The sequence below is a fragment of the Gallinula chloropus genome, assembly GCF_964237585.1.
Source record: "Gallinula chloropus genome assembly, chromosome: 12".
In the NCBI taxonomy this organism is placed as follows: Eukaryota; Metazoa; Chordata; class Aves; order Gruiformes; family Rallidae; genus Gallinula; species Gallinula chloropus.
Window position 1 is genome coordinate 1159478 of NC_140097.1, and position 25312 is coordinate 1184789.

Sequence of the window (25312 nt, forward strand, 5' to 3'; positions counted from 1 at the left end):
GATTTGATAATCCGGGGGGTGGGTTGCATAGGAAACAGTCATTTGGCATCTTCACGTGCTTGCTGTGTGCCATCCACGTGTGGCTGAGCACCCCGTGCACGGACCCAGAGGCTGGATGCTGCCCTTGGCTCCTGCAAAGCTGCAGGAAGTGCAGGCGGCGGCTGTGGAGGGAGGAAGACACAGAGAGGGGAGGAAGATCCCCACGAAGCTGCTCTTGTCATGGATACGCCTTAATGCCTTCTGGGCAGAGCAAACCTGCAGAGGAAGGTGTGGAGGTGCCTCCCAGATCAGGTGTGGACCGGGAGCCGGCACACAAAGACCACAGGCTTCCTAGAAACCAACATCTTCCTTTCTGGATGGAAATACTCTGCCCAAATGTGTCTGACAGACAACTCCAACAGCTCTGGTGCTAGAGAGAGGAAAATTGTTCTTCAGGAGGTGCAGTTCAGGGTATTTCAAAACAGAGACCACTGAGAATACAACCGAACAGGGATCAATAGCTGAACATTATTCTGTGGGTTATTTCTTGCAGCATCAAGCATTCTGGGTAGTGCATGCGTGTGTGTGTGTACACATCTCTCTCAAAACAACCACCCACACAATCTCCAGTGTCCTGAAATAACAGTTAACTATGAACATCAAAGAGAAAATACCAACAGAAGCCCTGGGAGCAATCCATGAGGTGCAGGAATGCAGATACCCTCGGAGCGCACGGCAGCGGGCGCAGATCAGAGCAGCACCTCGATGCTGAGGAAGGCAGGGCTGCCATGGGCTGGCTGAGCAGCTTATTGCATTCCAAGGGCCAAGGGGAAAGCTCCTTAAATCTTTCTTTTACAGTGCTTCTTTATGGCCCAATTAGAGCCTCCTACCTAATTTCCCTGCCCTGAAGCGGCGCCGCCATCCCAAAAGGCATTGGTTCAAACCTCCTATGTGGTGGAACTTCTTGCTCTGTGGTTATGAGCTGTGCCTCACACTGAGCAGTGGCAGATAACTCTCTTTAATGCCCTACCCAGGTCATACCTTCAAACTGCCCAGGAAATCCCAAAAGAGCTGCAGGGACTGAACGCCGCAGGGGAACAGTGTGGATGTTTGTACGTTGAGTTGCCAAGGCACGTGGGGGTGTTCTGAAGGTGTTGCCTCACCAGAGCGTGGGTTTGGAGCCCTACGGGGTCCTTCCTTTGAGCAGGTGGTAGCACAGGGATCCCAGCTGGGATGGCCTTTCTGTGAGCAACACTCACAGGGGGTCTTGAGCAAAAGGGGGAAAATAAACCCGAGAGCTCCAGCGCCCTCAGTTAAGAGAGAGCTACAAAAGCCACACGAATTTCAAACTTTGTAAAAATCGCGTTACTTAACTCCTCTGTATCTGCCTATTAAAAAGTAACGCTGCCCTTAAGCTACTGTCTCTCTGAACTTACCAAATCTCCCCGCAAAGCCTTTTCCATGCAAGCACTGCATCGCCACCGCAGCGCTGCCGTGACAGTGCGCTCCCTGCCCGCAGCCAGCCAGCAGACCCCGTCTGCCTGCATCCCCAGCATCCCCACATCTGCCCCTCTCAGGAGACCGGGTGTCACTGCCGCAGCGCTATTTCAGCCAACACTTAATTGCACCACGCTTTACATCACGGGGCTTCAAACAGGCAGCCTAGGGAAGAGCTGTCAGGCAAGCGATGTGACGCCTGCCTCAATACACAGCCCAGCCAGTCCGTCTGTCTGTCCTGAGTCCAGGTGTAACCAGGCAAGAGGCAAGGAGAGGAGGACCCAAAGCTCATCTTAACTCCAAGAGTCCCTATTCAACAGTCTGGAACCAATACCCCATAGACTTTCCAAGGCTGCAAGTGCGTTTTGGATTCCTGGCTCACCATGGTATTAATTTAAATTCAATTAATGGCTTCACCAGCATTGGGAAAGAGACATTCCCAACGAGTCTGCAGGTAGAATGACTCCAAACACCATGTGAAAGGTAAATCGCTCCTTCCCCTGCGCTCGGCCAGCTGACAGCCCTTCTGTGAGGGGTGTGGAGCACCATCGAAAGCATCAGTTCAACAGACACGTGGGTGAAATAACAAACCTTCTGAAACAGAGGACACCTCTCTGTTTACACACGAACGTGCCCACACAACACCCGCAGCATTTTCCTTCCCAAGGTGGTAAAGACAATTTACTCGTGGAGGGAAAATGCAAATAAACCTTCCTCCACATTGTCTTTCCTGCAGATGTTACTTGTTAGAGCATCCAAACCAGATGCTCTCTCGACCTACTGACCCAAAGTGTCCCTGAAGTGTATCCTGACTGACGTAGGTCGTAATGACACCACTTAAAAGTCCAGAACCCAGAGGCAAACTGGTCCCATGCCCTCTCCCAGGCACCAGAGCCCACTGCTGGTAGTGAGGGATGGGCAGGCTGTGGAGCTGATCCCACTGCCCTCAGACAGCCAAGGAAGAATGAATCCACCAAGGCAGGCGCCCTTCAAGCAGCACAGGAGGTAAAACAAGTCAGATGGGTGATGGCAAGGAGATGAGAGGAAGATTCGGGGAAGGTGATGAGAAGGAGGAGTAAATTCGGGAGCGATGGTCCATGCTCCCATCTCTCCCCTTACAATGGGTGTCCCCTCTGGCTTTTGGCATCCATGGGCTCTGTTACAGTGAGGCAGCAGCGATGCCCTGGCCCTGCAGCCAGGGATGAACCAACATCCCCCAGCCAGATCTTTCCATCTCACTTCCTCTCTCACAAGCATGTGCTCCTGCCCCAGGGACACAGAGCAAAAGCTTGAGAGCAACAGAGCGCTGAAAAAGGCTCAACTGGGCTGGAAACAAAAAGAATCCAAACCTGATTATTTTACAGACATTCTTATGAGATACCAGGCAGTTCTGTCCAGGGAGGAGGTGGGCAATGCTGCACAAAGCACATCTTTCCCAGAAAAAACATCCTGGGGTAAAGGCAGCCATGGGGAGACCCAGAACAGCATGCCCCTTTCTATTAATGTGGATAAAATTCATCTCTAACAGCGGAGAACAAACCCTGAGCTCCTTTGCTTTGCTGGACTGGGGACATGAAGGTAAAATACTAGAGAGCCACTAAACAGGGAGATATAATTTGCTTCTAATTTTTCCTTAAATGGCTATTGTTTCATTATTTTTTTATGGGTTTAATCCTGCCCAAACAAAACCAAAGCAAATCAGCTCCTGCTGGAAATAAACCCGAAACATTAAACCCATGATTCACCATCTATTTGGAAGACAAACAACTGAAAAATTCAAGGACAGTTATGTTGGTTTACAGCACTTGTAATGCTTCTCTCTTTTTTTTTTAAATAGCAGTGCACTTCCCTGGGCTGGCTCTGAGCCATCCTTTAACTCCACAGCACAGAGCTTCACGAGACCGCAAACCTCAGCACATCCACAGCTTGCTGGAATTGCACCATTAATCTTAAACGTGCCTGAATCCCATTCCTCAGCTGCATCAAATTCTCATCTCAGAACACAAAGCATATTTTTTTTTCATCATTGGAAAAGCATTTCACCAGACTCTCAAAATAATTAACATTTATATATGTGTGTGTATATATATATATCTAAATATATATATATGTATGTTAGCCTCTATTTCTCTCACAGCTTCTCCTCTCCATGGTTTCATTTCACTGTGAGCTGGTGCCCATGAAAACAGATCACATATAAATAGAAAAGATAATTAAAAATATTTCAGAAGACAAAGAGTTAGAGGAAGGAGGAGGTATGGTAAAGCACTGAGTAAGTAGCATGGATGCCACAGTGTATCAGCCCAGTCCTAAAATTCTCACACAGACAGAGGCACAAGGTAAGGAGATCCTTGGTCATCACCTTTACAGTTGAGGTCAAGATAATTTCTAAGATATCCCTGAACAGAGACATTTTAGATTCACAGAAATCATATATATTGACTTTTGAAACTTTGGAAGAGCTACTGGAGGCATCTGGAGTCCTTAAAAAGATGGCAGTGATTTTCAGGAATGACTTGCCTGTCTCTCTCTTGGCCTCCTGAACGATTCACATTTCCTAAACCGAAGACACTCTGTATTTTCCCCATTCGTTTCCATCCACAAAGACATAGGACTGTGGCTCATCCCAGCCGTCACCTGGGATGATGGGCCAACCCAGGAGAATCCTGGAGTGTTTCCACACTTTGTTCCCAGCTGGTTTGGACGGTCTACACTCTCCCCTAGAACATCTAGTGCTGCCTGAGGAGAGGACCACTCCGTGCGGTGATTTGCCAGCCGGGCAGCAAGCAGCTCAGCTGCGCTGCCGGGACAAACCACTCAAACTTTCCTTTCATTTTCCACTCTGCTTCCATTCTCCCTCTGGCACTTGAAATTCTGGGACCTTGCTACACTTTCCTTAACATCTCCCACTTCCACCTCAGCTCCTTCCCCCGTAACAGCCGGCTTTTCCTTGCCCCAAACCCTCCAGGAGCTCACACTCACTGGCATTTCCCCGTCCTGTGGCACGCTGCATCCTTCAACCCCGAAGTGATACAGGAACTTCTCCCATGTGCTCAGTTACTCTTCCTATTCTGGGGGATGAAGGAGGAGGGGGGTTCTGGGGAGCAGAGCAGCAGTAGGCAACATCCCACCCAGCGCCTTCTGAAGGGAGATTTTCTGCAGATTTTTTGATGTTGTGTTGCTGTTGTAACGAATGTCAAACACACACAGAGCCGCAGATGTTCCTCATTTCTCTATTATTGTAAAATGAATATAATAGTAATAATAATACCACATCCCATTAGAACTTTAATTAGAAAATACATCTTTTGTCTGTTGTTTAAGCCGTTTAATTTTTCTCATCTTCCAGCACTAACACTCGCCCCGTGGTTAATTGCACCTTCTCACAAAAACATTTCAAGGATCTGGTATTCTGAGTAAAAGACTATGGGAACAAGGCCTGGGACTGCACACTCTGCCATCCACACACACAGGTCCCTGAAGTTCTGCACCACAGAGCACTGTGCTTGTTCCCCTGAGGAGTTGCAGGGCTGGGCTGAAGTTTTAGTAAACAGTGAGCATGAGGACACACCATCACAACCTTGCTTTGGAAGAGTTCAGTGTGACCACAAGGAGAATACAGTATTCTGCTGCCACAGTTGTGCTGCAAATCAATAGACCCTGCTCCTCCTCCCCAAAAGCCTCACACAGCCTTTTAGCCCTGTTGCTACCCAGTTACGCTGGCTGCAGAGCTCCTCTCAAACACGAGTTTCCATGAAGTGATTACTATTTAAGTGTGTGCTTCCTCCAGCTCACTGTCTACTGCAATTATGCAAATAAGATGCAACTTTATCCTTCCAGCATAATTACATCAAGCACAATCGGGCTCTACCACGACTGACTTAAGACGAATGAATTCCGCTCATGGAATGATTTCCTAAGTCACCCTGTGGGAGTAAGGCAAAGGAAGTTCTGTCCTGAGAGCGACATCAAGCCCTGAGATGAATCACTGGCTGGCTGAGCCTGGCTCGAGGAGCAGCTGAGAGCTTCGGATGCTCTGGAGTTGGTGGCTGCTGGGACACCCCGTTACCAAACCTGGGAACCTCACACAGCATCCGTGCAGGGAGGTGCAAACAGCACACTGGTGTGTCACCTCTGTGCTGGGAACTGAAGAGGCAGAGCTGGGGCAGAAGCAGTCACTGAAAATGCCCTTTTGTGGGATAATGACTGCTTCAGCCCATGACTTACACAGCCAGGAGCTTTACAGGTGGCAAAACTCGGACAGCCTGAAGCCAACCAGACGCACTTGAGTGTGCAGGCAACATGCAGGCAGGTTCATTTCCAGCCCCATTCAACGCCTCCTGGCTTATCAGCCTAACAGTTTCCCTGGAAGCACGAGAAGAGGCGAGCAGCATCATGTATTCAGGTCCAGGTAGGGGGGCTGCAGCACTCCATGCTTCCAGGGAAGCTGGCTAGGGATCTGCTCTAACGTGTGGCAAATACTCTGTAGGCAGGGATAAAAGGAAAGGAAAAGAAAGGATGCTCTTGAGGAGTGTAGTAATTATTCATCCTTGCTGAAGAGCTTCTCAACAAATGCAGTGGGAACAGACCTGCTGCCCTGACCTGGAGCCTGTGGGGTAGGCAGCAGCACCGCTGCCCATCCTGGGACCCTGCTCCAGACACGGTCCTTCAGTGCAAACCGAGTTCCATCCTGCTAATTCAGTTTGGTGCCATCGATTTATAGGGGAAAAATCAAGGCTTCTTATTCCATTTATTTTATGTATTCATCCAGAGACATGCATTACTAAATTTCAGGAAGCAGATGTTTGTTGCTGGATGACAAAAGAACAACATTAAAACATCTCTTCCCAGTTCTCTTGGATTCATGGCCAAACCAAATTACTACAACAACAGAGGGGAAAACAAACCGCCAGGCAGCAGCCTAGCTGCAAGGAAGGCAGATGATCCATGTGGATACCAGCCTCACTGAGGAAAGAAATGTGAATATCATTTCTGTAAGTAACAGATCTCACTGGATCTGTCTCTTTGTGGGTGAGATGGAAACGGGATCAGTCTGAGAGGGAGAATGCTGAGTTCTGGGAAACTGCTTCAGGAGAATGGGAATTTGCTCTGTGCTCTTCTCCCAACAGGACTGAGTAGATATAGAGGGAAATTAGGGATGGACGGATGGGGTAGGAAAAGGTACGAACCAGCCTGAGCCTTTCCCAGCTGTCACAGGGGGAAATAGTTTGAATGAAACAAACAATCTGGGAAAGTTTTTATTTCTCTGTGCTGTTGGCAGAGTGTTTGTTTCTGTGTCAGAAACCCTCAGGGATGAACGTGGAGACTATGAAAAGATTATTAAAATATCCTGGTTTCAGAAGCAAACCCCTTCATTGTCCATCAGCTGTACGTATTTATGGAGAAGTAACTTGTGAAAATGCCTCCAGGGTGTAAAGAACGTAAAAGGATGAAGCCTACTGTAAACCTGAGAAGAATAACTGATGAGGTGTAGGCACTGTAAAAACCAAGGCAGATTTTTGGGTTTCCAGTGTGTGACGACACCAGAACCTATTTTAAGGTGGTTCAAGGGGTCTTTGGGGCCCCTGCCCAGCACAACGCCGTGTGCCAGCTCAGGAGCCTGTTTTCTTCACTCAGTGCCTCTCCCATGTAAAGAGCATTTCTGCTCATGTTCTAGAGAACATGGACTCTGATCTGTGAGCCTGGTTTGCCTGGAGGTATCTATATGGACAGAAGGGATGACACAGTGAGGACACATCCCACACCAAACACCTCAGGACTTAAAGAAAGTCGTCACAAAACCCCTATTTCCAGCAGTTTTCACGTCCACACACATGTATGTCCAGATACATGTACTTGTGAAGCACACAAGCAATGTGTAAATAAACATAGTGCTTGACCTGAATGAAATAAAAGTTAAGCTAAGTTTAAATGGAAACTGCTGATTGAAACCTGAACTTTCAGTTCTCCCACAGAAACCTGACTCACCCCTTCAGAGAGGGTACACAAATCATGGAAGTTTCTCTCTTCCTACTTACGTGAAACGCTACAATCACTTTAGTTCACTCTCTTTTAAGTGACAAAGGCCCCATCATATCCCCACAGCTTAATACCAGCTCTGAAATCGCCCCTCTAATAAATAACTGCTGGTGGCATCTCGACTGTGGAACCAACAGGCAGTGTGCAGATGAGGAATGCAGACACTCAGGAAAATTTCAGGAGAGGAAGAGTTACTCACTGCGCTTTATACTCCTCGTATCACACCCTGTCTGCACACATTTGCTCACAAAACACACAGGAGAAAACACCATGGGTGGTGGACTTCGTCCCACCAGCATTTCAGGAAGCAGGAGAGAGGGGCAGGCAGAAGGGAGCTCTTACCCTCGATGGTGGCTCGCTTGGGCAGGATGGTGATGGCTCCCTCGGCGACATCCTCCTGCTGAAGCAAGGGGCTCACCTTGGAGCCCCAGGTGTCCGAGCCCACCCACAGGAAATGCCCGACTTGATCCGCCCTCTTAGCAGCCGCCAGGATTTGCCTGTGGAAAAGCACATTTTGTTTCACACATTAATTTCATTTCAGGGTACAGTCGCTCAGGGAAGTGGCATGTTACAACTGGGGAACAAACAGCAGTGGCACATCCCTGGAACCGGCAGAGCCTGGGATTTCACAACACGCTGCACAGCACAGATCCGACCTCTCTTCGCCCACCCGACGTCCTAAGTCTGAGATCCTGGTCCCACTAAAACTGACACTGGCTCCTTTGTGTCTCGTGTGTAGAGCTGAGCCCCTCAGCCACAGAAAACACCATCAAAATTTAAAGCTAATCTCAAAATCTGAAGAGAATGTGGAACACAGGCAAGAGAGAGGAGAGCTGGGCTGTCAGAAGAGGCTTTATGTTTTTGTATGAGCAAGTCGGATGTGGTTAAACCTTGTGCACCACAGAATCACCGGGTTGGAAAAGACCTTTAGGATCATTGAGTCCAACCATTCCCATCCTAACCTAACCCGGATCCCTGAGCACTTCATCTCCCCCCTGTTAAACACCCCCAGGGGGTGACTCAGCCCCCTCCCTGGGCAGCCTGTGCCACAGCCCCACAACTCTGCCAGGGAAAAACTTTTCCCTCCCAGCTGAGCTGACCCTGCCCTGGGGCAGCTTGAGCCCATTTCCTCTTATAAAACTACATGTGGCTGCACCTTGAGCACCCAAGCCCTTCCATCACTAGTAACCATCACTTGCCATAGAATCGGCTCTGAACTAAGGAGGAACACATAACAGTGTGAGCTTGGAGAGGGAGCATCTCCTTGAGGCCTCTGCTTAAGGACTGGTCTGCCAGCCAATGCATGAGTAACTCTATGCCAGGAAAAGATTTCAGGCCCTGACCAGCATCTCCATTCCCCACTGCTCTGGGGCACCACACGAGCTGGGGCAGCCACCAAAGCACCTCCATGCCTGGTGCTGCCCCTGCACAGTGCACAGCCCCATCCCCACGTTGCTCTTACCACATTATTCACATTCTCATCTGCCTTCTCTTTTCTGCATAGCTATCAAGCACAAATGAATCAAACCCCTCAGTCATCCTTACTTTATGTCCTCATCATTGGCAAAAATCACGATGGCCCTGGCATTGGGGGTTTCTAGGAGCTGCTTGATGATTTTATCGAAGTCGATGGTCTTGTCTTTGCGATCCTGGGGGATTTTCAGGGACTGAGCAATGCAGAGCCCACCTGTTTGGGAAAGAGAAAAGAAGAGGACTCTGTCAGTGGGGAGTGTGGGAAAGGCAGCAGGACACACACAAGGCTGGAAGGGCAGCCTGGGGGAAGAGAAGCTCTGCGAGCAGATCACAGCCCTAACAGAGCACTTCATGTCAAGCTTCCCCAGGGATTCGTACAACGAGAGTTTGGCCCAGAGCACACATGGGGACACATAATCTGTGTGCCTGGGTCATGGGTTGAACAGATGGGCAAAACCAGGATTGTATAAAAGCAAAATAAACAAATAAACCAGTCAGTTGGGGGATTAGAAACATCAGCCACCACCGAACAGCGACCTGAGCGAGCTTAAACTGCCTGCGAGGAACCCGGCAGCAGGCTGAAAGGCAAGTGATGCTCAGGAGAGCTGAGACTCCTTTGTAACTTTGCAAGGGAAGGACATTGAGGGAAGAGCCTCCCCCCGAAACAACTGATCTGGAACAGGAAGCGCAGAGGAGATGCTGGCAGAGCAAAGGCCATTCAGGAAGATCTGTGCTCATCCAGACGCCCATCCCCAGGCAGGATGGGGCTGCCCGAGCAGCTGAAGCCTGGAGATGGAGTGTCTGTGAACCAGGCTGCTCATAAACACACAGGTAGCACTGAGAAAAGCAGTGCCAGCCCAGATAAACACACCCAGAAACACTCAATTCATGTATTACAGCTATTTGCTTGCTTTAGGGGACAAAACCCAAACCCAAGCAGCGACACAGCCTCTCCTCTCCAGTGGCACTCGGCTTGTCGTCGCTGGCAGGTGAACACACACTTTTGGTTCATTATTTTGTTCCCCAGTGATAAACACTTTGATCTTTCACGGCATCTTAGATACCACCTTCCTCAGCATATTGCACAGTGTGGCAATTAATAAAGCATCAGAGATACATAATAGGAAACAGCAGTGGGGATGAGTTAATTAATTAAATTCAGCAGGACAAAGGAGATAGTCACAGATATGCCTTAAAATCCAGCTTCAACATGGAGTGGTAGGGAAGAAATAAAACAAGGAAAAGGAAAGGCTGAGGAAGAATAAAAGGGAATAACAACTCCCAAGTTTTACTCTAACTCACTCAGAACGTTTCATTTTGCTTTACAGTTACTATACCCGGAATTATTGCAACCTGGATACTTTTCTTTGAGGGAAAAAACCACTGATTTCAAAACAAACTTCATCTTTAAACAAGGAAAGCCACATCACTATCAATTCAAAAGGCTCTTACATTTCTTAAACACTCTTTCTTTTATTTTCACCAGTCAAAATGAGACAGAATTGACTCAACTCCATGAGCAGAGTTACCCACTGCCCTGACACACACCCCCCGCCCAGCACTGACTACACGCTGGTTACCCTACAGACACCTTCTCAGCCCACCAGGTCTGGTTTTGAGCCCCAGCCTCCTGCTCCACAGGCTTGGCCACAGCATCTCCAGGCACAGGGTACCTGCAGGCAGCCGGGGAGGGGGGAAACCATGGGGGTGTCTCTGTTGAGAAAAAATTTCTCCATCCAGGCATCAGGCCTAAGGAGATTTTAAAGTTATTAGCTGCTTCTGGAAAGTACCCGAGCTCTCCAAGGCACTCCATCACACCAAGCCAAGCTATTTCAGATCTCCCACGAGAGACTCCGATGTCACTTGTTAAATAAGGACATGGCAGCTTTGGAGAATTCATTGAGACAGAAGGAAAAAAACCAGCCCAGGCCAACCCACAGACTGGTACAAAGCCCTGAGATTTGTCACTCCAAGAACTCTGCATTCCCTCCACGGCGCCCTGTTGAGAGGCTCCCGCTTGGACACGGCAGAGCCGGAGAGGATATATTTCACAGTGTGGAGACCAAAGGCCTTTTGCAGGAGAGATGGAGGCGTTATTTAGACACCTCTGAAGTGGCTGTGAAAAGCCTTTGCAATCCCTCATAACTCCCCCTTGCTCCAGTCAGAAAATGCAGGCTCTGCCAGGAGAGGATGGGAAATAGAGCCCCAGAGACTGACGCCGGCAGGCGGGGACGCAGAGCACCATCCCCCAGCACCTCCCCATCTTCAGTGGCCACACCAGTAACATTAACAGCCTTTTAAGCCAGGACAGGAAAACGCTCATCCCCAGGCACCCCAGAGGAATGGTCACCCCACCAAGCATGTGGAGAGAAGCCCAGCAAGGGGGGCTCAGACCCAGCACCCACAGCACTCACACATCTGCAGTTCAGAGCCCACCTAGAGCGAAGAACCCCTCTGCCCAGGGGAACAAAGAACACCAAACACCCTAGAGCAGGTGCTGCTGTGGTCAAACTATTATTAGAAAACAATATATCAATGTTTAATATTAAGTAATGGTGGCTTTACATGATTTAAGTGCCTGAAAATAAAAGAGGCTGAACCGGTTGGGAAGGCTGCTAAGCTCAGCCACCCGCCCGGCCAGTAATTACACCCACTGAGTGGGTCAGGCAATTGCTACTGCTGCAGGGAGAAGCCAAAAATCTTATTATAGTAGATAATGATTACAGCTGAACTGAGCATCTTTGGACAGAGAGGCAGCTGCGGCCGGGCTCTCAGTAGCCAGGGAAAAAGCCTCTAATGCGACGTACAGCTCCACAGTCTGTAATTTCCATGGGTGTTTTAAAGCAGGGAGGAGCCAGGGTGCAGAAAGGGAAGAGGTTGGGATTTGGGAGGGCAGATTGCAGCTCCTGTTTGTGCCACAGAGTGTTCTGTGGCCTTTGGAAGCTCAGCTCTTGGTTCCTCCCACCGGTGAAGGGAAGTAACTGGGCTCCACTTCCACCTGCCCGAGCAGGCTGCAGATGCTCTTACGACAGTGATGTAATACAGCTGGTGATGTCATGCCCTGGAAATCTTTGTGCCATCTCTGGCACGGAGGAACTGTGGATAGATGGTAAGCAAGAACTCAGGGGAGAGGGTAAACATCACTGATTAAAGCCCAAACAGCAGGGCAGCGGCAGTGCCTCCAGTTGCAAAGCTCTCCAGAAGCCACACCGGGAGCAGAAGCTGCTCACACCAGATCAAGGGCAAATAAAAAAGGCAGAGAAGTGAGAGGCACGAGGACCAAGACCAAAATACAGTGCAGACACACCGATGGATATTCCCATTTTAAACTGTGGGTGTCTTTCCAGGGAAGTGACACGATCATGGTCAGCACTCCCAGTCACCAGAACGGGTCAGCCTGGGTTGTGTCCTTCTTTGCCCCCTCTTGCTCAAGTCCACGCCAGCAACATCTGACATCAGAGCACAAGCTCTTGCTGTGGCAGAAGGTGATCCATCCCTGCCACCCGACTGTACCCAGCACATTAGCTGCTGCTCACATCCCAGCTGAGGAGCTCCAGTAAAGCGTTTCAGTCTCCACAGAGGACCTCCTGGCAGGCAGAGGCACGTGTCACTCTCCATCCCCCAGCAATGACGGATACCAGAGGAACTGGGTGTATGGTCCAAATGGGACACAGAGAGAAAGTTTAACGAGCATATTCTCATCCTGCACTCCTATTACACCAGGAAACACGTGCAGAGTTAAGCTGTCAGGTTAACCCACAGTGCTCACGAGGTAAAATCCTCCAAGCGAATTAAGCAGTAAAAATGTGAAAGTTGGGAATTCGGGATTTTGTCCTGGGATCCTGTGACACATCTCCTTTGATGGACTGCAGAAGGGGCAGTGCCTCCAACGAGCCACCAACTGCCACGGCCACTAATGCCAGGCTGGGAGCTGAGCCCCCGCCGCACCCTGTGCCTGGGCTGCTCTGCATGTCCCACAGCTGCAGGAAGAGTGGCACCGGGACCCCCCCCAGTCATCCTGGGACTGGTCCCACCAGCAGCACCACGCTTTGAACCAGTGGGCTACGGAGAGTTCCTATCACTCCCTACGGATATTTCTGCCTGGGGAGGGAAGAGCGCAGGTGATTAACGGCGGTGCTGCCACCGAGTCACGGAGGGAACGGATATTGGCCATGAATAAGTGAGATGTGACCTGCAGGCACACATATGTCACGTTATCCAAGCAATTCTGCAAGCGTTTAACTGCTCCAGGGATGGAGATTTAGGAATTGGCTGGGATGGGTATGGGAGAGGTGGTCACGAGGAGGCGGCACAGTCATGTCTATACCACCCCACCCTTGAAACACCAGCCATTCCATTCTAGGCTGTGTGTAGAAGCCTACCACTAGCATCCCTTCATCCTTCCCTGCTGCCAGCAAATGTTTCTGTAATAACAACATCAAATCCAGGGTGGGAGCACCAGGCACAGACCTGGGTGGCTTCAGCCTTCCCAGATGTGCCTTTGCCCCGCAAGCAACTGCAAAACCCACAGTAACCTATGAAAGGGACAGGACAACAAGGCAGAGCATCTCCTCCAACAATAGCAATTGCCACCTTGGCAAACTGACACAATAGCTTGGGATTGTTCCCAGCATTAAAGTTCCCGATGCTGGGAGCCACTGGCAGAGAACAGAGATGCCACCCACGGCTTCAACCAAAATTAACAGCACCCTCCAGACCTGGCTATTGTGGCAAACAAACAAATGTGAAGTTGGGTCCTTTCTCCCTGACCGGTGAAAAAACCAATTTTTTCCCCAAATTTTATTTCTATAAGAGCCCTCTGAACTCACTGACCAGACTCACTGAAACAGTCTATGTCTCAAGAAATGTCATTTCTAGCCGATCTCTGCACAGAGAACCTTCTCCCCCTTCACTATGACCTTTATTACAGCCCCTGCTTTCTCACATCCTTCTGCAGAACTTTAAGTCACGTTGGAGACGGAGGAAATTCATCTCAGGGCACTGCACAGGGCGCTGGCAGTCGAGGATGTACAAACCCCTGATACTCAGGTTGGCAGCCAGACCCAAAAAGAACATTTCTAGATGAAACTTTTGTTGTTGCTGCAGCTGCTGCTGGTAGCCCCTCGGTTTGTCTCATTAAAATAAAGAGTCATATAATTAACATCACCAAAACCAGAGACTCCACTCGATCTGAATGGGAAACAGCCATGAGGGACCCGTGGGAGGGAACGTGAGGAGCTGCACAGGAGAGTCCTCTGTGTCCCCTCCCCAGCGATCAAACCAGCCACCCAAACCAAGTCCCCTCCTTCCCCTGAGGACAGGGGATGAACTTGGGATGCCCTGGCCCAGCCATCACTGACTAATACCCCAGGGCACAGCCCCAGCTCCCGGCTCCAGCGCTGCAGCATCTTGCCTGGAACAGAATATGATCCTGACTCTCAGCCAAAGGCCAGCATCAAACCTGAGATCAGAGCACCCCCTCACAGGATCAGTCCCAGTGCGGCAGGGACCCCCCAATGGCAGCCCTGAGCTCTTCGGAGCAGCGGGACGAGATGCTCCTCGTGTTCCTCCCCCACTGTCTCCAGCCCAAGCTGCAGATGGAATTTAGCCTTTGCTCACAAATAGACTCAGGAAGCATGAAATCACATTTCCCCCCCAAATTAGAATTCACTGGAATGTTTTTATCCTTTTTTGCAGACAATCACTATTCAATTAGGCACAAAAAAAAACCAGTGCTGGAGCTCAGAGAAGGGAAGAGCAGAAAGGGTGGTCAGGAACACCACGAGAGCAGGTCAGTGGAGGCAGACAGACAGGACTCGGGCACACGTGGGATGAGGTGACAGCTGTTGCTTGGTTTCCTGCTTCTGCTTTCAGCAAAACAGCTCACAGGCAGGATTCAGTTGGTTCAGTTCTCTCAGGACTCAGGGACTGAACCCATTCTCTCTCCCTGCCTGCACAGGATGCCAGCTCTCCTCTTCTCCCCAACAGAATGGAAGCAGGATTCCGCTTTACAACTGTCCTCAGAAAACGTTGTGCTATGAAAACCTTTATGGAGACAATCAAAGAGGTTGGTTTTGACCTCCTGATAATATAAAAGACATTTTGTGAGTATAAAAAAGCAGAAAAAGAAGAAAATAAGATAAGTAAAATAACAAAAATGGTAACTTTACAAAAGATGGACAGCCAAACAGTTTCCTATCTTCATCCCTGGCCTCACACAGCATTCCCAGAGTAGAAAAGCCCCAGTGTGAGGCGTGCAGCACAGGCACCAAGCCCACCCAGTGCTGTGGGAGTGGGTACCCACAGACCCACGCTGTGCTGCTGGCCCAGGCATCCAGGGAAGGGGCTGGGACCACCACCACCCACCCATGGCTACACAGTCGTACCTCCAAGGCTCGCTATCAAAGCACTTCTTAAATTCCCATTTTACTTCATCCTGCTTGCACGTTATTCCCTCATCACCCACGCTGGGAATGAGGACTGGACCCTTTTACCACTGAAAGGAACGATTTGGGGACTGGACCGAGCCCCACGTGTCCTCTCCTGGGCTGCCCTGGGCGCCCACAGAGCTCCTGCATTGGTCAGGGCTCTCATTCCTGCTCTGCAAAACAAACTGTGCCTCCAAGCTCAGGATGGGTCCATGACATCACCAACATGCTCCTCTTGCCGGGATGAAAGGGCTGGTGCTGCAGAGACACAGCACCGACCCCTCCGGTCTACTGAGGAGCCCCAGCAGCACGAGCACTGTGAAAAATCATCATCGTCTGACTTTTCTTCCTGGGAATCCCACTCCTGTGCCACAGACATGGGACAGAGGTCGGACCACATCACATCACGTTCACCGGGCGGGTGAATGGAGCCATCCGGGCGGCAGCAGTTGTGAAGCGCTCAGGGACTTGGAAGAAGACAGGGAGTCTGAAGAATATCATAGCTGCCTTCCTCCTGCCTGCAGACAGGTTCTGTGCTGAGCCTCTGCGAGGCAAAACCTCAGGAGAATTCTCCCTGCAAGTTCAAGCAGTCATGCATTAAATTGTTCGGGGCATTAAACACCTAACTCTGGTATTTAAGGGTAATGGATGTATCTAGTAATCAAAGTGTTGCTCCAGTATCCATGGATACCCATGATTATGTGGTATTTTGATTCTGGTACAACACTAAGTACATTATTCTGCTTCCCTGAAACTCTCCAAGAGCTATTTTTCTTATCACCACTTAATTGGATTATCAGGTAGCAAAAGAGACAATTTAACACTTTTTCAGATGATTTATCTGCAGAGATATGCTTTTGGGGGAATCACTTCCAGCAACACTGCAAACACCACTTCCCAAAGTTATGTTTGCTGGGCTAATTATTAAAAGGAACTCTCAATTAATTTGATTAATACGTTCCTTTGAAATTAGCAGCTGTCGAAAGCTGCCTCCTGGATGTTTATTACAATCAGGGGAGCGGCACACAAAGCCAGGGGCTCACGTGGGTTCCCTCAGAAAGAAAGGAGCTTATTGCTCCTAAAGACTTCTCTTTGTGCTGCCTTGCTTTACTGTGAGGTGCTATCGGGTAGTTAAGAGGTCCCACACTGGTTCGGTCTGAGCCTGCTGCTCTTGTGACCCCTCCTTTGCTCCTGCGGCTGGGGGATGCTCCTGGACCCTCCTTCACTCTCCTCCTCCTCCTGCCTGCTCGATGACAGCCTGTCCCTTATGCCCTGCTGTGGAGAGGTGGCACAACACAGCATGGCATTGCACAGCTTGGCATGGCATAGCTTGGTACAGCATGGCTCAGCACACCACAGCATGGCATGGCTCAGTACAGCACAGCTTGGCATGGCACAGCTTGGCATGGCATAGCTTGGTATAGCATGGCTCAGCACACCATAGCATGGCATGGCTCAGTACAGCACAGCTTGGCACGGCACAGCTTGGCATGGCATAGCTTGGTACAGCATGGCTCAGCACACCATAGCATGGCATGGCAAGGCATGGCTTGGCACAGCTTGGCACTACTTGGTAAGGTATGGCTCGGTACAGCACAGCTTGTCATGGCTCAGCACACCATGGCATGGTACAGCATGGCAAGGCAATGGCTTGGCACAACTGAGCACACCCCAGCGTGGTTCAGCATGGCATGGCCCAGCACAACGTGGCTCAGCTCGGCACGGCTCAGCACAGCAAGGTCTGGCGTGGCACCGTACGGCACAGCACAGCTTGGCACAGCTGCTCTTCTCCTGACAGGGATTTAAAGCGTGTCCTCTCTGTGCCCCAGAACAGAAAACACTCTAAAATAGGGATTTTAAGGAAGGTGAATTGGGAAGGGCAGGAAAGGGCCAGATTTGAACAGATTATTCCTGGGCTTGTTAACCTAAACAACAAAAATAACTCCTCGAGTGCTGGGGAGTGCAGATGCCTCCTGGAAGACACCCACCATGGAGCTGCCACGGTCCCAGGGTGCCAGGGGACACAGGATGCTCAGTCAAACCCTCCCTGAAAGCTCTGCAAAATGAATCCAACGTGCAGGAAACCCCACGTTTCACACGGGGAAATAAATCACAGAGTTTGACAGAAGTTTGGGGCAGCCCAAAGGAGAGGAATTAATTGGGGCAGAAACAAAAGAAAGATTAAAGGCAAGGCATATAGAATTTTTTTCTTCCTGTGGTACACTTTATTATATATGTCACTGCTGGATTTTGGCATAAAGTTATATACCCTGCATATGCAATTTATTAGCTGCAATGAATTTTACTTCTAAACCTCATCTATTCTCTAGCAGCAAGAGAAACCGGTAGCAGTAACACTGAAGACTGAGTTTAAAGAAGTCTGTATTCTCCCCCTGTGAAAACTCTGATACCACAATTGAGGACATTTCCCTGATAAAGCAGAATTACATCCTGAGGGAACGGGAACGAGAAAGATTATTTCTCATTCCTGAAATACAGGCGGGCCTGGCAGCTTGCTTGTCATCAAACTCCTCACCAGCAAGAGAGTTATTCAAACAAGTGACAAAAAAGCCACAAAGCCTTCAAAGAACAGTCACTGGCAAGTCAATACATGACTCACACCTCTGCCTGAGAGGAGGGTGAGTGCTGTGCAGCAAGAGCTGTGTGTCAGGCAGGGGGTTTACAGTGATTCTTTGATAAATGTGGGAATTCTCATTTACTGTTTTAAATAAAACCCAGAATAACCCCCCCCCCCCCCCAGTGTCCACGTTACAGGACTTGCTGTCAGCCTCATGCAAGAAGCAGTGAGAATCTCAGTAAGTCAATCCAATGTGGGAACATCACCAGTCCCATTCCCAGACCTGCAAATTCACAGCCAGCAAAACAGCTCCTGACCACACCACCCACCCTGGAATCTTCCTCTGTCCCATCAAGGCCAGAAGGTTGGCCCAGGAACTGGTCCAAGGCATCGGTACACATCACACATCAGCTCTCAAACACTCACCTGATGGTGAAGGTTTGACTTCAGTACTGATCCATCCCCTCACGAAGGCAGAGATGTGCAGCCCGAAGGAGGTGCCCTGGGGTGATCCGCTCCAGCCCCAGCTCTGGCAGACGTGGCACAGAGCAGCTTTAATCTACTGAAATTAGCTCTCTGCCAGAAAAAGTTCCTGCCAGCCAGAAATGGAGAGAAACTCATTTATTCTGACTCCAAAAATTAAAGCAGACCCAGGCTGTTCAGTAGAACAGCCCCAGAATGAGTGAACTTTGTTCCCACTGCACTGGTGGGGGTCACGTAGCCACAGCTCCACCCAGGTCAGAATGGAAAGTTCAGGAGCCTGCAGTTATCATATTTCAAGGGGAAAATAAAAAAGAAAAAGAAAAAAACCCGAGGAGGCTAAATCAGCACAGAGCATGCAGAATCCTCAAGAAAAAAACCAACAAACCTTGAAGTCAAAACCCCTGACTACTGGAGAGATGCAGCAGTGACAGTTGGGTCCTTACATCCAAAATCAAAGTTCTAATGAGGCTCAGGATCAGGGATTTGGTTCTTTACTAGAACCAGCTAATAACCTACTTACTGAGAGTTATGAAGTTCCTGTGTGTGCCAGTAAAAGAAGTTTACAATGGCACCGGTGTGCAGATGGGCAGGAATTTAAATGACGTCTCCACAGCATCGTAATTCAATTGTAACAATAAAACGTGCCCCAATAATAAAATTACACTAAAACATGAAGCTGCAACAATTCATCCCAGGGAAAGTGTCCTTCTGGATGCACAGCAGCTTTAACTCACAAACTTCCTGCCCAGAAAGATTCCACTGAATCATTTTCAAATCCGGTTTCTGCTGAGTTTGTTTATTGTCTCGTTTGTTCATGTTCATCCTCATCACACCCGAAGAACAGAAGACCTAAACTGATAGAGAAGACTAATATCTCAAGTATGTTATTCATTGATGCTTAATTCTATTGTGCCATAGCTTTGCTGCATATCTAATGACGTTCCTGGTGCATTTTATCACCTCAAAAATTGTCCTTTATTATGGCAGTTAAACTCCAGCAATATACAAAAAAATTAAGACTCTCTCTGGAACGGTAAATTAAACTGTAAGAATGGAGTAAGATACCCACATTCAAAGACTGAGAAGAGCTCTGCCTGCCAGGCAGGGGGAACATGAGGACATCTCCTCGGGCCACCAGCCCCAGGCTCAGGGGCTCACGCCTGCTCCCACCACAAAGCTCCGAAGCAACACAGAACAGACTTGGGCAGCGGAGCCTTGAGAAGAGAAGATTGTGAAGGGATCTTAATGTTTATCAATATCTCAAGTGTGGGACACAGGGGGCCATGGGCAGCCTCTGCTCAGTGTCTGTGGGGACAGGACAAGGGACAATGGGCTCAAGTTGGAGCACAGGGAGTTCCCCCCCAATCTGGGGAAGAACTTCTTCCCGGTGAGGGTGAGAGAGCCCTGGAACAGGCTGCCCAGGGGGTGTGGAGTCTCCTTCTCTGGAGAGATTCCAGCCCCGTCTGGATGCCAACCTGTGTGACCTGTCCTAGGGACCCTGCTTGGGCAGGGGGTTGGACCCCATGGGCTCTGGGGGTCCCTTCCAACCCCTACGATGCTGTGATTTTCAAGAGAAGGGACTTTATTTATTGGCTTCCTAAAGCTCCATGCCACACACCAGCAACTTCAAACCGTACAAAAACCAGAGCAATACAAATATAAACAGAATTCTGCTCCTGCTTCAAACCTTAAACCCACAGCTGCTGTCAGGACCTTACAGCAGCGATGCTCACAGAGCCTGGCCGGTGCCAGGACTGCCCGGTTCAGCCTCCACACAACAACAACAACCTGAACACCCAGGGCTGGAGTCTGAGCAGATTCCCAGATAAATAACACTACTGGTGTTCTGAACCTTGCCATGTTGGACCCGATGATCTCTTGAGGTCCTTTCCAACCCCTACAATTCTATGATTCTATGTTCCCATCCCTAACCAGAAGGGCTGCTAGAGGAGAGGGACTCCTAGAGGAGGGGGACTCCTAAGTCAGCCACCAGAATTAAGGGATATAACTCTGCCAGCAGGTCCTGGGCACACCTGTGGGTGTGCAGGATGAACAGCCACAGGGTGCAAACTGCTTTGCGTGGCCTTGAGCGGTGCACATCCAGAAATAACACAGCCCTGCGCCTGGCTTTTAAGAGCCTGACTTAGACTAAGACTGGCTCTGCTGCTTTGTGCATAAAAATAGCAAAGGCAAAGTTCTCAGGAATAATGTCAGAACACTTTATAAACCACCGGTTCTTCAGGAACAACTGTAGGCGGTAAAATCTCTGGCTGAGGGTAGAGACAGCAACAAAGCACCAAAAATACCACGTTTAAAAGCATAATGTACAGCCAAGCAACCAGACAAACCAGAGCCGTGCTCAGCACAAAGCACCAGCTACGTACCGTCCTAGCCCTGCAGCTGGCCCAGAAGTGCTCAGAACTGGGGAACTGGAAGCGCAAAGCTGGAATGGTGAGGGAGAGGCAGGTGAAGCAGCCCCTGGCACAGCCACAGCCTGGCCCCACCGAGCACCAGGGCTGTCCAAAGTATTGGTGAAGGCAGCCCATGGCATGTGATGCCGGGGCCTGGAGGGAGGCTCAGGCGGCAGGACTCCCACCACGACCCATCTGAAAGGAATCACAGACTCACAGAACGGTCAGGGTTGGAAGGGACCTTGAAAGCTCATCTAGTCCCAGCCCCTGCCAGAGCAGGATCACCTCAAGTAGGTCCCACAGGAACATGTTCAGGTGGGTTTGGATGTCTCCAGAGCAGGAGGCCCCCAACCTCTCTGGGCAGCCTGTCCCAGGGCTCCGTCACCCTCACAGGGAAAAAGTTCCTCCTGACATTCCCATGGAACATCCTCTGCTCCAGCTGCACCCGCTGCCCCTTGTCCTGTCGCTGCCATCCCTGAGCAGAGCCTGGCTCCAGCCTCATGACTTTCACCCTTTACATATTGATAGACATTAATGAGGTCACCCCTCAGTCTCCTCCAGGCTAAAGAGCCCCAGCTCCCCCAGCCTCTCCTCATGTGGAAGGTGTTCCATTCCATCACCTTGGTGGCCCTGCACTGGGCTCTTTCAAGGAGTTGTATGTCCTTGTTGAACTGAGGGGCTCAGAACTACACCCAGTATTCCAGGTGCATCTCACCAGGGCAGAGCAGAGGGGGAAGGAGGTTCCAGGGAATCAAGTAAGGAATAGGCTGATTGACACCCCATGCTTCCCATCAGGAAGCACTACGATGAAGACACACATGGTCAAACCCAAGTTTGACTCTGAGCCATTAGGACAGCTGAGAACCAGAGCAGTTACCTGCCCCGGACACTTCCCAGCTGGCTGTGGCTCACCTCCCAGCACAGGGCGACCGTGGGCAGCCAGGCTCACCCCCTCCCCATCGCCAGCTCTTTGTTTGCTTCCCAAAAGGCCTGAACACAAGGCTGCTCACAAACAATCCCTCCCCAGCCTGCCCTGGCTCCCTCACAGAAAGCAATTTCCTGCAACCTTCGCATGCACTAAAGAATCCTGTGCTCTGTGACATGGGTTTATTTGTCTGAACTGCCTCTTGGAGCTCCACACTGTAATTTAGGAGGCTGCTTAGCACTGTGCTGTTCTTGCAGGGATATTTCCCCCCTAGTAATAATGATGCCACCTCTGGGTAGTGAATCATTATAAACTGTGAGCACAAAATGATCTCTAATGATGAAGTTTTTCTAACTACAATTTGGAGTGTTCCCATGTTCCTAATTCATTTTTTCTTGGAGAGGTAACATAGCATTTTAGCCTTCTCTCAGTTAATGGCATTTTCTTGGTTGTTATATATCTGTTAGGGCAAGTAGAGACTTGTCAGTTCTTCAAAGAATGAGAAATCCAGGAAACAGCAATGACACAATGACGGGTCTGGCTGGGAAGGGAGGGACCATCAGGAAGCTGCTGAGTGTACTTTTGGAAAGAAACCTGCTTTCTAATTTTTCCATGCAAGAAGAGACCAGCATTTACAACATGAAAAAGTCCTTGCATGATCCCAGTGCCAGGCCCACAGCAGATAAGGAGACTGATGGGACCTCCTGGGCTTTGAGCTGGTGAGGACTGAAAGCGAGAGGTGGAGACACAGCACAGGACCGTGGAGGCAAACGCCCAGACCCAGCCAGGGTTTGGCATCCGCTTATCTTTGCTAGAAAGGCCAGCTCATGGCTCAGGAGGAAAACACAGAAAAGGAAAAGGGAAAGAAAACCCCTGGCTAGAGAAGATGGAGGGTCAGAGGAAAAGAAGGCGGCTCTGGGACATTGAGTTTTGCCTCCAGTTTCTTGTGTTTAATCCAAAGGAAGGAGAGAGATGCACTTGTTACCCCACGCTCTTCTAGTGGGGTGCTGATGTCCCCTCTGCATGCTCCAGCAACTGTCCCTGACCCTCTTCTGGGGCCCTGCTCTCTAATTAGCACAATCTACTCCCCTTCCCAAGTGGAACTGAAGCGCTGGGTGATGCTCACAGGCAGCGCTGACCCTCAGCTCTGCAGAACCACAGGTCCCTTCCAGACAAGGGTGATCAAGTGCACGTGCTCTGATTTTCCCCAAGAATTTTTCCATTAAGCATCACTAATGAACGGGTGTTACACCACAGGTGTTCATATTTCACAGAGTTTTGGTAAAAAGCTGAATAAAGCTCCGATTCCTGGGTGTGCTGCTAAAAGTGTATGTAAGCATAGTGTCCTGCTAAGCCTCAAAAGCAAGTCACCTCCAGCGGTGGGATAGAATCATAGAATCCCAGACTGGTCTGGGTTGGGAGGGACCCCAAGGGTCACAGAGCTCCAACCCCCTGCCACAGGCAGGGACACCAACCTCCAGACCTGGAGCTACACAAGGTTGCCCAGGGCCCCAGCCAACCTGGCCTTGAACACCCCCAGGGATGGGGCACCCACCCCCTCTCTGGGCAGCCTGCTCCAGCCCCTCACCACTCTCTCTGGAAAGAACTTCCCCCTAATATCTAATCTAACCCTTCCTTTAGCTTCACTCCATCCCCCTTGTCCTGTCATTATCTACCCTTTGAACAAGCTGATTCCCCTCATGTTTCTCTGCTCCCTTCAGGGATGGGAAGGCTGCAATGAGGTCCCCCCGCAGGTAACAGCTGGGATGACAGAAACACCAAGAGGTAAGTTCTCTTAGGTCCTACCTGGGCTTCTGGTCAGTCCCTGGTTGGGCTGCAGCACATCTTCTGTCTAGAGGGTCACAGACAAAGTCACTACTGTGCTGTGTAGGCTGGCCCCTGCCTGCTGGGACTAACCCTGGGATTCAGCAAAGCTCAGAACTGTTTAAATAGAACATGCTTTCAGGCCTTGGACAGGGGAAATAAAAAATAGAAACAAACCTCTTAAATTCCTTGGTCTTTTCTTGTCTTTCTCATAACCTCATCTCCTTCACACTGGAGTAATGTGCTTAATGTACAGTGCTGTGCTTTAATAACCCTCTCTCAAATGAGTACTAAAAATGCAATATAGTTCAATAAAATCACTATCGCAGCAGTGCAAAGCCACCCCCTGCCCCCCCTGCACTGCCTGTGGAGAATCAGCTCAACTTCATGGAGTTCTGCAACAAAACGTGGCGCAGGAGCGAGGACTGAGGCCTGGAGGCAGCGTGGGTTTCAGCCCAGCAGCGCCGGGTCGCAGGTACAACGCCTACCGGGAAGGGGCTGCTGGCGGAGGGGTGGTCCCGTCCCCTGGAGGGCTGAGGAGGTGTTGAGTCCTGGCTGCCATCCGCAGCTCCAAGGGGAAATGCTTCCTCACTGGCTTTCTAAACCACAAAATTCAGTAAGTTATGGCGACTCCGAGAGCGAGTACCATGGGGTAGGGGCTGGGATGCTGCACAGGTGTCTCCTCCCAGTCATGGTCTAGTTCCTGAGATGGCTGAACGTGGTCACTCCCAGTTGCACGTTTGCTGCAGCACAAGGAGGGACCTTCACACAGCTCACAGCGGACCCAGCTCTGCACAGCAAGTGCATTTCACGCCTGCGAATCTCCTGAGCTCCCCTGAGCTCCCCTCGGGGCAGCCACAAACACAGACATGCAGCTTTAGGAGCAGGGAAACCATAAGAATCGGGCTTGACCCAGCAACAGGGAACCCCCTGGCCCTGCAGGCACTCACATTCACATCACCCAGGAGCCTTGAAGAGGGACTGAACGAGGCGACACCTGAGCTACTTCAGCACAGAGCCCTCCCTGACGCTCTCCCAAAGGCGCTCTGCAGTGAACAGCTCGTTAGAGACAATGCGATTATTCTCTTAATTGGCTGCTCAATTCAAGAGGTGTATGAAATATTTGTCAATATTTGGACTACCAAACGTGCTTCCCTGAAAGAACGGTGATTGCTGCAGGAATCGTTCCCCACACCGCCCTGCAGATCACCCAAACCCAGAACGAATCTTGCAAGCCTTTGTTTTCCCTTCAACAAGGGGCAGGCAGGCCTGCACCTTTGGCAGGGCAGTTTTTGAAAGGCCATCTCCTTTCCCTTCACGGAAGAACAAAGGAAAAATTACTTTATTGTCCCTTTTGCTGCCTACAGTAAAAAGCCCAAACCCAAGTGTTGGGACTTTGGGGAATCAAACACACAAATCAAAGTCTGTCAGGCAGTAGTGGAGGGATCCAGAGAGATGCTGGAGCTGCCCAGCCAAAAGGGTCACAGGGAGAAGGATGGAGAGGACCTTACAGTGTGTGTTCTTATACCTCACTACGTGGTGGCTCAAAAATGTGACACTAAAATGAGTGAAGCCAAGTGAAAACAGACACAAACCAGCAGCAAAGACCAGTGCTGAAGTTTTTGGGGTTTTGGGGGTAAAACTTAATTTCCAGAGGACATTTCTTATGCACTAG

The 25312-nt window shown here is 50.0% G+C and overlaps 1 protein-coding gene across 2 annotated transcripts in view; it reads right to left on the minus strand.

Annotated features, from left to right (window-relative positions):
• The window catches only part of GRM7 (glutamate metabotropic receptor 7), a gene marked incomplete at both ends in the record, with an annotated part of 258377 nt that overhangs the window by 101640 nt on the left and 131425 nt on the right, over nucleotides 1-25312 (minus strand). For both annotated transcript variants that reach the window (XM_084269732.1, XM_084269731.1), the window contains 2 exons: nucleotides 7858-8012; nucleotides 9061-9202. In XM_084269732.1, coding sequence (XP_084125858.1) covers nucleotides 7858-8012; nucleotides 9061-9202 — 297 coding nt within the window. The remainder of the gene's footprint in view (nucleotides 1-7857; nucleotides 8013-9060; nucleotides 9203-25312) is intronic.